At 32.0% G+C, this 16,673-nt stretch overlaps 1 protein-coding gene across 1 annotated transcript; it reads right to left on the bottom strand.

Moving 5' to 3' along the window:
• Positions 1-4,621: 4,621 nt before the first annotated feature.
• LOC120087777 (DCD (Development and Cell Death) domain protein) lies at positions 4,622-7,115 on the bottom strand. The gene is made up of 5 exons (XM_039044674.2): positions 5,855-7,115; positions 5,604-5,704; positions 5,390-5,473; positions 5,184-5,294; positions 4,622-5,049 (listed from the first exon to the last, which is right to left on the bottom strand). Exons 1-5 carry the CDS (start codon positions 6,630-6,632, stop codon positions 5,008-5,010), a joined length of 1,116 nt encoding a protein of 371 aa, XP_038900602.1. The 5' UTR covers positions 6,633-7,115; the 3' UTR covers positions 4,622-5,007.
• Positions 7,116-16,673: the final 9,558 nt, after the last annotated feature.

Below are 16,673 nucleotides of genomic sequence, written 5' to 3' on the forward strand. Positions count from 1 at the left end.
ATGTGGTACTAGCTTTCACTTTCGTTCGGTTGTAATCACCCTTTGAATTTGAAATGACTTTCTACAAATCAAAATGGTCTGAGGATCACAATTATCACACGTGAGATTCTTCTATGTATAGATCATTATTAAAAGACTTGGGATCCAACTTCAACATTGTTATCAATCGTGTAATCTTTTCATCTCTTTAATTTTAAGACTTGCTTAGCTTACCCATTCCCTTTTGGCAGTTGATTCTTTAAGCACATCCTCTCCCTTCTTCAGCAGGCTTGACAGCTTCCATTGGTGTGAAGCAAGTGAAGTGGTGTTTGATGCGCCAACCACTAGCAGCACCTTCCCAGTCAAGTAATGGCCTCGAGAAACGATACAAACTGTTAATATAATATGGCCAGGTTGTAACTTGATCATGAGCGAATTTGTTGATGTTGCACCCATGAAGTATGGCAAGTGCCAAACATTGGGAATTACCCGAGGAAGAGTTAGGAACAGGAATAAGGAGAAGTGAGAACCACTTAAATAGAGGAATCGATTGTATTTCGTCCTTTGTTCTCCATAGAAACTGGGGATAAAAAAGCACAAAATTTGATGACTTATTAAGGGAAAGACGAAGTAAGAGCATGCTATTGAAGACATTGCAACATATGTCGGGAAGGCCTCCGTTGATTGTGTACAAACAAAATACAAGTCCAAAGGCAGGGTAAGAAAAGGTTTAGCTAATGGAGATATTAACTCTTCCGAGAACTAGTAATGCGTAAACCATGTCAAACCAAGACCGATCAATATCCGAACGAAATGGATTCGAACTTCTCCTAGAATCATTTCTGATGCATAATGAAATTCATAGGATATAGTTAAGTAATTTAAAGGATATATATAAAGATTTGATAGGATTCGATTAATTTTTATAATAAATAAAAACAAATAAGACTACATTGAAGGCTTTTTTTGTAAATATATTGAGTTGATAACTTGGTACCCAAACCATATCAATGATTGTGATCCTCATTGTGTACATAATTCATATTAGGATCTACCAAAGAAATTGTTGGGGTACAAGGCATATAACAAAAAAAAAAAAGAGTTTCCATTTCATTTCAATGAAATACATAAAAGAAAAGAAAAAGAAGAAGTAGATAGGAACCGTTTTCTAAGTAAATTGGTTTGAGTTATTGTTTTAGCACCCTAATTTTCTTGTTGGCTCGGATACCATGAAATCGAGAAAAAGGCCTTAAAGAGAGTACAAAAAGAAAACCATTTTCAAGAGACAAACTCCACCAATGAATCACTTTTCTCATCTCTTCTTTTCTTCATCCCATGCATTCCTCTTTCTTTGAAAGAAATAATTAAAAAAAAAAAAAAAATCTAAGGTTAACGTCTAATTGAATACTTTCAACGCTCATGCTATTTGAAAGAGCTTTCAACATGGAGTGGAGACTCCATAACGTACACAAAGAGTAACTGATCGATGAATATCGTCCTAATTCTCGACATGTTCCACACAACAATGGATAACTCAAACTCTTACCTTGAACAATTTATAGTGTAAAACCTCGATGACATAATCGTTATGGTCACTCAAAGAAGGTTTAGAACCCTGGGTACAGTGTTCCGAGTGTAGCAACAAAACAAACAGTATGTGAAACGGTGCTCAGGTGAAAGTGTTATTTCTTGGCCATTGGATCAGGAAAGTGTGATGCAGATGGATCAAGAGAAGATCAGGTCTGTTGTGAATTGGGAAGTGCTGAAGAAGGAGAGAGTAGGCAGCTGTGGTGAAGCCGGATGCTCGAGGCCATTTTAGATACGACAAGACAACTCAGAAGGAGTAGAAAATTGCCACAACCTAAGGTGGGGTTTGCTTTCTAATCAGCCAAAGTCCGCTTTTTTACAAACTTATTAAAGAGGGAGAGTGCCAGGACGGACGACGTCAAGAAGAATGTCGAGACGCCATCAATTTGGAGTGTGAGGCTTGCTGAGCTTCTTGCAAAGGAGATAAGAAAAGGCTCAGCAGAGGAGATCCGATAACTGTTATGAATATGGAGGAGTGGGGCATTTTGCTCGTTACTGTCCCATTCTAATGTTCAGATGGACGAATGTTGTTGAGAGAGTGCAAAATAGACCAATTGAAGATGGAAGAGTGAACGTTGTGGAGCCTAGAGCCCGGGAAGGAAGTTCTCAAGGTAAGTTCAAGTCAGAACCATAGCGGGGGTTCTGAAGCTTAGGAGAGAAGAAATTTTTGTTGTCGTTAGATTGTGTGGCAATGTGAGCCAACGTCAGTGAAAAGGAGGAGGAGACAGAAGGCACTATTCTAAATTTATGTCGAAATTGGCCAATGCAAAGATGATCATAGATGTTGGGAGTTCGGATAACATAGCGTCCACGGGGATGGTTGATCAGTTAGGGCAGCAACCCTTGTAAGCTTTTAAGTAAGGAGGCTCCGACTTTGGAAGAGCCTTATTGAATCAGACCAAAAAGGGCATGAGTTGTGGGTTTTTTTTTTTTTTTATAAATGTTGAAGAGGTAAGTAAGGGGTGAGAAGGTGCCCCTGGAGCTGTGGAAGTTCAAGTTGGACGTCTGGTGTGACATCAAACGTATTACATATCCTACTCGGAAGACCACGGTGATACGAGTAGGGTGTTACTTGCGTAGGGAGAACACCGGTTGACTTTTAACGACAAACCTAGTTATTGTCATCATCATACTTTGGTTGGTTAAGGAAAAGACATGTTGGCATATCATTTCTGGACGTGGTGAAAGAGTCCATATAATGTTATGCCTTGATAGCAAAGCCAACTTACAGAGTCGATGCAAGGATCAGTGGGATACTGTAGCTTTAAGAGATAGGGACGAAGTCCCAACTACTACACTACTATTATACCATGGGAACTCCACAAGTGGATTAGTTGATTGACTAGACTGAGATTCTCTTTGATATCAATCACTTTTCTAAGAAAAAGAAAATAGCAAAAATCATAAGAGAAGCAAGGTTCACAAAAGTTTGGGAAGTAGTATGCCTGATTCACTAGATTTTACCACAGCAGGGCCCAATCATACTCAAAAGAAAAGTTTGATCCTGGCTCGAAAGGAATGCTAGCTATATACAACACATGTAAGTCGAACGTTGTTTTCGGGGAGCTAGGCAGAAGGAAAAGAGGCTCCTAGCTAAAGATAGTTTGTCTCACCTTTCAAAAGCGGTGGGAACAGTTGAGAACAAAGTGGTGGACGGGTGCATAATGCATGGGAATCTGCCGAACGATGCTGTCTTAGACTAAAAGACCCCCTTATTCAACCAACCAAAAGAAGCCTTTGGTACGACATGTTGTAGTTAAGGTTGAAGTCTTGGGAACTTATTCTGATAGACTGAAACAAGGCCAATTGCAACTCGATTGGAGGAAAGGATGCGGGGTGACCTCAAAAATCTCAACTAGTATTTTGGTCTTTATACTTTATACTTTGAAGTTTATTAATTTTAATAATTATCCAATTTTAGTTCCTTGAGCTAAGCTTACACTTCAACCTTAATCTTATGGAAAAATACATTTTTGTCCCTAGGTTTTGATCTAATTTCTATTTAGTTTTTAGGTTTTAAAATGCCACAATTAAGTTCTGAGTTTGATATTAATTTAATCCTTAGGTTTCAAAATGCTACAATTTTACTCTTGATATTTAAATTTTACTTCAATTTGATCCCTATGTTTCGAGATTTGTACTTTTAACTTCGATTTTCCACTTAATACTTACTTTCTGTCTTTAAAATTAATTTATGTTAATAAATTAAAATAAGTTTCACTATTTTTGTCACTTTTAAAATTAAATCTAAAATTAAGAAAAATTAGTGACCAAATTGAAATAAAACTCAAACTTCAATGTATAACATTTTAAAACTTAGAGACCAAATAAAAATTTGGGTTTTACTTCACTAATTTTGTATCTATTTGATCAATTGATTTTTTTAAAAAAATCTATATGTCCTAAAGAAACTTCAATGACTCAAATTTAAGTACTTATCAGATACAAAAATTTAAAAAATTTAAAAAAAATTAAAGACGGGTTAAATATTTTTTAACATGACCAAATAATGACGTTATAAGAACTAGATATTAAATAATAATAATAAGTTGCTAAAAAATCAGAGACCCATTCAAACCAGCTGTCTGTCACATATTTTGGTAGGGAAAAACAAATTTTGGGAAAAAATCCCAACTATTTCTATCATTATCAAAGAAGGCGAGAACAATGACGGTTGACCCAAGATTTATTTATTTAATTATTATTATTTTTTAAATAATACTGTTTGATATTAATGAATGAAATAATGAGATGATCTTGAAATAAATAAATAAAAATAAACATCTTACTCCCTATCCAATTTAAGAACTCTAGCTATGAGTGCAACGAAAATATTATATCGATAAACTAACACTGTCAATGAAATGCTTAGAAGGAAAACAAACTGATCTAATTAAGCATTGAGACAGTTAAAGTTTTCATTGAAGTAGAAAGAACTATGATCATGGTAGTTGCAAAGGATAAACAGAACATAATCTAAATAATAGAGATCTAAGAACATCTATGATAATCATAATATGATACCAAAATACTCCAACATCAATTCTCCCACAAATGAACAAAATTCAATACTCCATTCATTGTTCTGTTATTCCATTTCAGGTTAAAACTTTAGGACGAACACAAGTTCATCTCCTATAATGTAACCATACAGATACAGTATCCAGAACTTAAAACATTACAATACATATTTATTGTTACATTACTGTTAAAAGTTTTTCCAACTTCTTTTTCATTCACAACTCAACTAGCCAACACCAGACAAACAGCAAACGTATTTATAGCTTAAGAGGACATGAGATGATGATTCTTCCAAACTCCCAAAACTCACCAATGCATTCTTTTGACCGTCATCGTCGTTCGTTGGCAATACTATTGATTGATTTGTGTATGTCTGTTGTATACATCCCTGTCTAGTGTATCCAGCATATAGTCTGCTGTTCAAGAGGATTGTTCTCCAAATATATCCAGCAGAGAGAGTGCCTGCAAATTTTTCCAAACCAATATTAGATTTGTTGAGTTCTTCATTTAGCTACAGAATTAAAGTTTTGTTTGGTTAATCCAGCTATATAATGAACAGAAGAGGATCAAGATCAAATTCTTAGATCTGCAATTACCTCTGGAATGTTGAGTTCAAGGCGAAACTTGGGGCCATCATAATGGTGAAGAATTGGCCTGAAAGAGTCCTCTTCCAGTGGATCGCATATCTTCCTAGTCAAAATTCTTACCTGTTTCAAAGAGTTGACTTTCAGGTTAGATCTATGCAAGTGAAAATTTGATAAAGTAGGTTTCAGCCAACAAGAACAAGAACATGAAGGTTTACCTGCGCCGGGAAACGAGATTCGCCGGGAGTTTTCTTGTCTTCCCAGGCAGTTGGATCAATGTTTGTTCCTCCAAAGCTTGCAGCCTGGAAAGATGATTCATAGTTTCAAAATAAGTAAACAAAACAAACAGGTATTGATATTAACAGATTAAAGCTCCCTATTGAAACCATGGATCTAGCAGAATTGAAATCTAATGGAAAGAAGGAGACAAACCTCAAAGATTCCATGGAGTTGGTGGGTAGAATAGTTGTAAAGGAAAATAGGCAACCCAGGAGTTATAGCCCTGACTGAATCTCTGTATCTTGGAGGCAAACCTAAAACATTGATTAAACAATAGATAATCTTAGAACTTCCTAGACAGGGGACAAGGCAAACATGCATCAAAACTATGCCAAGAAAAAAAAAAAAAAAAAAGTAATCAGATGACTCCGATCATTAAAATTGAAGGGAAGGGGGAAACTTACCAAAAAGCTGCCTCTTGAGATTCTCTTGCATAGTATCATTGTTGCAGACAAAGATATATCCACCAATTGTTTCATTTCTGGGCAAAGACTCAGATGGGGGAAGGGTCTTGAACCTCTTGTCCAAAGCATTCTTATTAGCTTCCTTATTATCATTGGTATTTTCACCGCTGTTCTTCTTGTTACTGTTCTTCTTCCCTGTCTTTCCTCCATTTTCTTCTTCAACCTTCCCAGTGTTCTTGTAGTTCTTCAGATTTACAAAACTGTTACTGTTAAAATTCCCAATTTTTGAGTAAACCCCTTTGTTAAACCCTCCATTAATTCCCTTTTGGGCTCCTCCAATCACAGGATCCACCCCCATATTAGCAGAGTTAAGCTTCCACCCATCATTAAAGGCATTAAAATCAGAACCCTTGGGCTTGAAACTATTCCACCCATTATCAAACACGTTGAGTGCATTCTTTTCATACCCAGTTGAACTTGAATTGATACTGCTGCTAGTATTGCTCCAATTATTCAGATCAGAAGCAACACTTGGCTTAAAACTATTCCATCCATCATTGAACCGATTGACATCAGAATCAGACACTTTAGGCTTAAAATTATTCAAAGAATTTACCTCTCCACCATTTCTAAAATCGAAATTCCTCCTCTCCTCGGGCCTCTTCGAGACATACGAATTGCTCCAGATAGAATCGTTGAGTGAGAGGTTCACAAGATTCCCAGTTTGCACCCGAAGCTGGTCGCTGAATTGCCTAAACGATTGCGGGTTACTCTCCATTTCTGAACAAACCCACCTCAGAAATCAGCCGAAAACTCAGAAAAATAGAAAACCCAGATGGGAAAATCAAGAAGAGAGAAGTGGCAATAAGTCTAATGAAAAAAATGAAGAAGTGGGGAGTTAAATCGATGGGTATTAGGGGAAAGGAAGGGAAAATTCGAAGAAAGGAAGAGGAGATAGCGTGTGGAAGATGGAAAAAGGCATAGAAAATAGGAAATTGAATAAAAGAAAGAAAAGGGTTAGAGTGGTTGAGGAAATGAGATGAGAAAGTGAGTAATAGAAAGACGCGTAATCAAATGGAAGGGAGTGGGGGAGTGAAAACGATGGAAAGATAAAGAACCTTGGGCCTGGGGAAGGTTTCTTGTGATCTAGAAAGGGGTGAGAGTTTTGAGGGCAAATTGATTTGCTTAGTAGCGAAGGTTTGACAAATGGAGAAGATTGATGACTATGAAGTATGAACGCATCCATGTGACTCCCATTTTCATTTTATGTGTCATCTTCTATTATATTATACCTTTTACGTGTCCCTCCGTGAAACAATTGACCCTTAACCCGTGACCTCGTTTTTGTCTGAGTTTTCTTTTTTTTTTTTTTTTTTTTTTGTCGTGTCGGTTTTTTTTTTTTTCTTTGGAGATTTTGATTACAATTAGGGATGTTCGGGTATGATAAAGATGAATTGAGATATGAACTCAACTCATTGTTTGAGAGATCAACTTCGTATGTCATCGACATTTTATACCATATCCACTTTTGACGGTTAACTTCGGCAACCAACTCCGTAACCACCGCTTGTGACCAACTCTGGTAACATTCAACCACCACTGTTGATGGTCAACTCCGATGACCTCCGATCGTGGTCACTCCACCAATTCCAATGACCATTATTATGAAGTATGACTACTACAATTTTGAGTTTTGTATGACTACTACAAATTTGAGTTTTGTTGACACACGAGTTTTTTGTTTTGTTGACGCTCATGACATAAAACTGTCAATAAAACCTTAATTTAAAGCTTAAAAATAACTATTAATTTAAATATATATATATATAAAACATAAAAAAATGTTTATATCTAAGTTCATGCACAAAATTGTCAATAAAAACACATTTATTGTCATAAAGTACATAAGTTATGTCAAAATGTTGAATTCCCAGTTTTTTCTTATTCATAGTATTTTATAGTCGTTCTTTATAGTAATTTAACATTAATAAAATCACTTTTGTCATATAAGAAATCAAACAAATTTGTATGTAAAAACACTTTTGAAAAAAAAAACACACACACATTTGTTGACACAAAAGTACGTAAGTTTCGTTAAAGTGTTAAATTCTTGTTCATTTTATTAGTTCATAGTATTTTATAATCGTTTTAATAAAATCAATTTTATCATGTAGGAAATCAAACATGCTTATATGTAAAAATACTTTTGAGAAAAAATTGTCAGACAAATGAGTATTTTTATTTTAAAAAGTTATTATAAAAAATGTTAAAATAAAATGACTTAAATAGAAACGTCACATGCACAAATTTATTAAATGATTGCTTAATTTTTTTTAAAAAAAATTGGAATACACGATCCAAGAGTAAACCCTAAACTGATTTTCCAAAACTCTCAACAATACATGTGTGCTTAAAAAACAATAAAATAAAGTGCAATCTACCGTTTTAAAAAAAAGATATGTAGAATTATTGAATAAAAAAGTTTTTCGAAAAAAAAATCATCATGAAAACAAATTATTTATGTAAAAAAAATTACACTAGTCAGCATTCCAAACACTCAAAACACAGGCATATAAACTCTACAGATATATGAATTCTAGACATATGAACTTAATTCAACGCGCTAAACAATCTCTTTTAACTTTAAGCAAAAATGTAGGTCTTCCATATTCGAGTTTCTAAAATGATACAAAATGATCATTAACTTAATAATGTAATGAATTGACTGTTGTTTGTTAATGTGTTTTGGTTTATATTTCATTTGGTTTGATTATTTGGAAAATAGAGGGAAAAAATAACCAAAAAGATAAACCGTGTCCAAATTCGAGAATTGAAATTAAAAAGATTGTTATCTAATTAAGGTTTAAATGCTATTTTGGTTACTTTTAGCTTTTGTTTATTTTGGTTTCTTACTTTCAGTATGTTCATTTTAGTTCTTGTAACTTTGTTTTATTTTTTAACATGTACTTTCGAAATGTTTATTTTGGTTCTTGTACATTTAAAAAGTGATCATTTTGGTCATTTCATTTTTATTTTCATTTTCGTTTTAGTTTTTAAGAGATCAAAATAGTTATTTTTTAAAGTTTAAAGACAAAGATGAATAAAAATTGAAAGTAAAGAAAAAAAATGAACATTTTAAAAGTATAAAAATAAAATAGGGATCAAAATAGTATTTACAGATTTAATTAAAATTAAATTATATGCATTTAGTTGTCATAGATTCTAAGTACTCAGGTTAAATAAAATGTGTAGATAGTTCTCAAAATATAATTTCCTAACACCATTTGAATAGTAGTCGTTGACCAATTCTATCATTTTGTACTATAAAAAAATCTATAAAAGAGTGATGGGAAAGAAAATCATAACGTTTTAACACCAAACAAGCTTGATTGTTTTGACTAGAAAATAGAAGTTATGATGACTTTTCAATTTTATTTGTTAAAATATGGAGATTTTAGAATGTGAGGTATGTGTGTGTATAAATATATATATATGTGTGTGTATATATATGTATGTATATAATGTTATGTATACATGTATTTGTATATGTTTTTTTAAGCCAATCAAATAACATTATAACCGGTTAAACTTTGAGAGATAGGTAAATTTTCTTACATCATGATTATAACAAGATATAAGTCAAAGTAGTCAGTCAAGTATAGGAAACACAAGAAAAGTCTTTCCGCACCAACTCATGAAAAGATGTATTCCATCTTAATGTAGAAAACGAAACTAACATTCTCGAAAATGCAAAGCTTGATACCAAATATTCTCTAGAACCGAGTGACGAACTTCCAAATTAGGATCCAATGACCGATTAGACATATCAACCAACAACTTGCAATCAGAAAATATATGTTAACAACAACCACTACATTCCATTTAGCAAGGAATAACACTCCAACACCGTTTGTGCCTCTGCACAAATTGGAAACAAATATGTCACCCACAAATCGTAATTCACTATAACCAACCTTGATTCCTTAGACAACAGAATAGCCCCAAACCCGAATCTCTTTCCTGTTCATGGCAAGGTGCATCAACGAACATCACCAAAGACCTATTGATATCGAAAGGGCTTAATAAGAACAAATCAAAATTGATCATGGGTCCAGAAGAAATCGTGCTAGAAAAAGTAGCATGTATGGTTGAATATATATATGTATGTATGTACATATGAGTTCAATCATATGTAGGGTGGAAGATTTAAACTTCTTACATCTTGAACTTAGACACAAGTTTTATGTTAGTTGAGCTATATTGTTGTTGACAATTAATATATATTTTAGTTCATGATGTTTAAGGATTTTTTCCCGCCTTTCTTTGAAAAGTTTTAACTTCAATCATTTTAGTTAAACATTTTTACCGTCGTGTTTTATCCTAAATATATTATTTATTTCTACCAAAATTTCCATTTCTTGACAATTTTGAAATCAAATAAGAGTACATCTTCTTGTGTTGAAATGAATGAAAAAAAATATATTTATAAGATAACACCTTCCTCATTATGATTCAAATAAAAGATCAAGATTTGTGCGTACCTCCTAAATAAATTGCAAATGAATTTAAGAGAAAAAGTTGAGAGTTCTTTGTGGAAGAGGTATACCTCTAAGCCAAGGGTTTTATCATAGGGCCTTCGGTAAAATCTTAATCAACATCAAATAATGTTTTTTTTTAATATCTTAATAATATCTAAAAATGTGTACGTGTTATTTTGATTCAAAAATCAGTTGAAAACGTAAACATCAAGTACAATGGTACACCATCAATAACTAATAATGTGAAAGGTACTAAGTATCAACCCTAAATATGAATTACTCTACCTATTGCGACCGCTCCACATTTTATGTTATGAACCAAGGTTTTTTTTTCTTTTTAGCCTTGGTTTCAGAGTAGATTAATAGCCTAGGCACTTAAAAATCAATAAAGTTGTTTTTTGTTGCACAAACCTCATTTGAACCAATCTAGGGCACAATGCGGCCGCATTCACTTGTTGCTTGAAAAGCAATGCTCTTACATTGAAGCAAAACTTCAATTTTATTGTAAATCAACGATAATATGAAAATAAATTAATGTTCGATAAATTTCAAGTTTTGACTAATTTAATTATCAGTTAGATAAATAAATACTAAATTATTGTGTCTTAGATATAATAACTAAATATGTCTATTATTAAAATTTGTATTTTTTATAATTTATATTTTTAAATATTTGTTTAATATTTTATTCGGTCTAGATACAAAGATGATTAGCATGACCACAAATATCTTTAATTTTTCTTACAAAAATCAAAATTTTGTGGTTTTAAAAATATAGTTGCAGTCAATTATAAAGAATCAGGAGATAGTTTTTTGTTGGATGAGTAAGATACTAAATATATAAAATAAATTTCAATTTTGAAGATAAAATTGAAAATTGCAAGTTTATTAAAAAGTGACATATGGTTTTATTAGAATTTTGAAGTAGTAAACAACTAATTTTAAAAACGACGTGAAATAAATGTGTGTTTCATTAGTTTTTTTTTTTTTTTTTTTTAAATAGATTTAATCACAATTCATTTTGTCAAACTCAAAAACCGTGTAAGATTCTTTCAAAATCAAAATTAACCTCAAATGCACCTTAAAGTATCCCTCCTAGGCATGAGACGATAGATCTCATTGTTCAAGTTCTACAACCGATACTCAAGGATTGTTTGGGACACTAAGTTGAAATATGATGTATGAAGTTCATATATCTGTATTTGAGATATGAAGTTATTTATCTAAGTTTATATGTCCGTGTTTAGGATGCAAAGTTGAGTTCATATGTTTAGGGTACTTCGTTGTTTGAATTATAAATAATTTGGTTGTAATTACTATTTTTATTTTAAATCTTTTTTATACAATAATTATTCTACCCATTTTTGTTTGAATAAAATATGGATTGCAATTCTTTTTTTTATTATTTTTTAAAGTTTTTCTTTCTTTCTACAAAAATTAACCCACTACATTTCTTGCAGGAATCGGGTTAAATAAAATGGGAAATCAAATAGAAATCAAAACTTTTTTATTCCTAATTTTTCTTCATAAATTGTATCATCGTCATCATCTTATTTCTCTTTTTCTTTTTCTTTTTGTTGCTATATATTTTCTTGTCATGAATTTTTTTAATTGAATCCCCCATCATTTTAGCGGTCAATGGAATACCACCTCATTTTTTTTTTTAACAATTTCACTTTCAATTTCTCCCAATTTGGAAGATCATAAGGGAACATATCTTCATTTTTCACTAATTCTTGTCAGAAAATGTTCTAGGAAAAAATTATCCAGTTTATGGTTTTTTTTATTTGTTACATATTTTTCAGATATTCTTAATACTCATTCGATATTTGAATTCAATTAATAAAAATATATTTTAATTTTCTACATATAAATATTGTATTTAACATAGACAAAATACTATTATTTATATAATCAACAACCCTACAACATAATTTAACAATCATGAAATGTATTAAGGTGATATTGGAGTTGGTCACATGAATGTGGTACTGGAGTTGGTCCCGAAGTTTGTCGTCAAAGGTGGTTTTCGGTGTCTAGAGTTGGTCGCAAAGGTGATCGTTGAAGTTTATCATCGAAGGTGATTTTCGTTGGAGTTTATAGTTGGAGGCGGTTGTCGGAGACCAGAATTGGTCGCATAAAGGTGGTTGTCGGAGTCCGGAGTTGATCGTAAAAGTTGTCATTAGAGGCAGTTATTGGAGACTAAAGTTGGTTCCCAAAGTGTGGCAAAGGTAGTCTATACAAACTCATTGTATATGATATTCTTACTCCCTTGTCTTCACATGAACTATTTAGATCAAATCATTTGTAATTTTTACGGTGTATGCATCAAGAATGTTAGTAGTATAAGACACTCAACTTCATCTATATACTATGAGACATTAAGGCGACTGTTGCTTCCTTTCTTTTAGTCTCCTTCGAGCATGTGCCTCGTAGTTCTAACTCAATGGCACATTCATTGGCTCAATTGGGCTACTTTAAAATGATCTTGTTATGGGTCAGTTTTTCCCTTCTTAGGTAGTGTCTATGTACTAGCTTGATTTCTCTTTTTGTTGATTTCGTTCCTCGGCCTAAAAAAAGGAACCAGCCTCCTACATATCAACCAATTTAAGATTACACTAATAACATAAAGTTTTCACATAATGAATGTTGTAAAATTGCAAATAAAAATATTTGAATATTTTTTAAAAAAGAAAACTAATCAAATAATTATTAATTAATAAAATATAAATTAGGAGGCTTTTATCATACATCCTAATATTTGTTCATTTTCTAAAAATTAACAACCTAAAAGAACTAGGTTAGGTATTTTCCCCCTTTTTTTCTTTTTGCACAACTATTTTTTTTTTTCTTTTCGCAATTAAATATTTTCTTAAACTAGGTCAGATACGTATTTCTTGTTATGTTTCCCTTTTGCAATTTAAATTAATAAATATATATAGGTTAGACATATTTATTTTTAGGTTAACTGGACCAATGTCTAAATTATAGATGATTTTTTTAAAAAAAATATCTAAACAAAGTTTCTATACTAAAAATGTCTAAACATTTAAAAAATAAATCTGAATACATGGTAATTATTTAAAACATTGATAAAAATACCTTTCATAAAGTCAAGCAGAATTAAAGAGTATCTAAAACCAAGATGTAATCAAAATTTAAAAACTAACGTAAATGTAGGAATTAGAAGCTAACTTAATAATTCGAAAATTCGAAAATTTTTGTAGAAAGAGAGAGGCTATCGCTAAATTGTGTTCATCCAAATACAATGTTAGGAATAAACAAATTCGAAGTCAATATGAAAACAAAAATAAAACTCAATCCAACAAATACAACTGTTGTTAGAGATGTCCACGAAGTGGGGGAGCTCTCCCGTCTCCGTCCCCACGAATTTCCCTGCGGGGATCAAGTTTTCGGAAAAAATTTTCCGTCATCATTTTTTCTAATAATTTTTTTATTTCAATTAAATATATATTTTTAATCATTCCTTAAACATATCTAATACAACTTTCATTTAAATAAAATATTATCAATTTTGATAATAAAAACAATAATACACATTCAATTTAAAAATATATAATTAAAATGTTAAATTCTCATAATTTTTACAAATTAAAATTCAATAATTAGAACATCATATCTTAAATATTACAACATCTAATAAGTCTTAAACTTAAATAATTAAAACCTCCATAATTATCCTAACAAAGTATACAATATATATATATATACATACATACATACAAAAGTCGGGGCGAAGTGGGATCAGGGTCGGGGTTAGGGAATATATTCCTCGTCCATGGCCCCGAATTGAAAATGGGAAAAAAGAATTCTTCACTCTCTCCCCCATTCCCGGTATATTTGGGGATTCCTTGCCCTGTTCAGGGCAGGTCCTCGCGGCCCCCGACCTCATGGGTTTTTTAGACATCTCTAATTGTTAGACTAATAATTATGGTGTAAAACCAAAATAATGATACCTACCACCCTAAGAATTAGCCTAACACATCTCCCAAATCAATATTAATCACTCTCTCATCCTCATTCTCTATGATAGTAATAAATACATACATGATACAAAATTTAAAAATAAAACATTGCTCTATGATCTTCTACCTTTGGTAAAGTAACAAATCCAGGAAATAAGGAATAAAAAATAGAGACCCAATGTAACGATCGAACTTGGCATGGGTCGTTACGACTAAATCTCATTTTCATTCAAAACATGTTGACTGTTATAACGTAAATTCAGTGAAAACATGAATGACCGATTAAAACTGAAATACTAATTTAATAATAAAATCCAATAATCAACACATTTAGTTTGGATAAAAAAATCGTTTACAAAAAACAATATTCTAAGAACCAAAAACAATAAAACATGTCCTGTCAACAAACTCAAATAAAACAAAATTAAGAGATCTAAATAAGTAAATAAAAACAAAACATGAATTGCACGGAAGCGTTTTCTATTGTCCCCGTATGGCTTTACCATGGGTCCCTTCAAGGGTGAGTTTAACAATACTCAATACGTGACCTGCTACTAGGCCCTCTAGGTTATCTGTTAACTAGTCTATCTAGGTATTGGTGTACACCCATCATATCAATTATAGTGATCCTGAAGGGTCATATACTAGTCATAAACATGATCTTGAAAGAACGCGCATAAGTCATAGTGTGTATCTCAAAATCGGTTGTAAATGTGAACCCGAAGAAACACGCATCAGTCATAGTATGTATCTCAAAGGTACACAAATCAATTGTAAACGTGAACTCGAAGGAACACATATCAGTCATCGTGTGTATCCCGAAGGTACACAAATCAGTTGTAAACATGAACCCGAAGGAACATGCATCAATCATAAATGTGCACATATACAGTCACGATATGGTCCCGAAGGAGCACACAATCAGTCGTATGTGTACAACTACCAAGGTAAGGAAAGTTAACAAGAACCAAAACTTAGCATGCATGAGTTCACATATAACTCCTTTGTTATAATTATAGTAATTTTTCTTACAGGTAAAATTACTAGTACGTCCTCAGTCAACTTCACAAAATAGTTCAACCAATCAATCTCTTAATTAAAGAGCCCAGTCAGACCAAGATAAGTAGGTTTGAAGGCGAACCAGTTGAAATACACTTACCTGAAATTCCAAAATTAATCCAACTTCACTCAAAGATTCAAATCTACACATAAACCATAATTTAGGATTTAAAATCTAATTCCCAACATTTATAACTAATCCAAAAAGTTCCATAGTCTTAATACTATCAAATAAAGATCCGATCCGGTGAGCAGCATGACCGACGTAGACGCACAACGACGAACGGCTAAAAAATATGAAAGTAACATAGATTTTTCTCTGTAATTAGGAAATCCATATTTTAATTAATTAGAAAATCCATAATAATATTAATTTGGAAATCCATATTCTAATTGAATTAGAAATTTTACAATTTAACTAAATTAAAAATTCCATAATCTAATTTAATTTAAATTAAATCCAAAATAATTCAAAATTTTCAAATCTCTTATCGAATCTCTTGTCAATTTTTTTTCAAATCTTTATTTTCAAACCTTTATCTAAAATAATCCAAAATTTTTAAATATTTCAAATCTATTTTCAAAGTAATCCCAAACCAAATCGAGATAAATTACATGAATTTAAGATCACACTCTCCATCAAGTAAATTAATCCAATTTTTCTTTAAATTGAATTAAAATTTTAATTCTACATTTTAAGATAATTTAATGAAAATAACTACAAAAAGGACATAGGGCATCTTTTGAAGGCTTTTAATGAACAAGCATTTATCTAGAATTTTGAAGGCAAAAAGCATTTATCTAGAATTTTGAAGGCACAAAATATATAGATTTTCTACCACACATGAATTAGAAAAACATGAAAAACATTCTAGGATTATAAAGGCACCAAAACATTTCGAATTACACTTAATTACATTGTGTTATCACATAATAACCCCTGAATTCATTGATGAAACCAACATCTCAAACCCTTTCACATTCTTCCCTATCCTCTTTCCTCCAAAGAAAAGAAAACATAAACATGCTTCCTCTCCTACAAATACACATGATGTTTGTATCTTAAAGTACCCTAGTAGACAATGTAATTGCATGCGTCAAACCCTGAAAAAGTAATTTGACATAAACCAAGGGTCTTGATTGTTGTCTTTCTTCCTAAGGTCATTGTCCCACTCAGATCTGATCATTATTACGTTGACTCCCTTGAGTTTATCCTAGTTCAGCCTCATTGACTCC

This window comes from Benincasa hispida, chromosome 1 (genome assembly GCF_027475165.1).
Source record: "Benincasa hispida cultivar pf3 chromosome 1, pf3_genome.v1.1, whole genome shotgun sequence".
In the NCBI taxonomy this organism is placed as follows: Eukaryota; Viridiplantae; Streptophyta; class Magnoliopsida; order Cucurbitales; family Cucurbitaceae; genus Benincasa; species Benincasa hispida.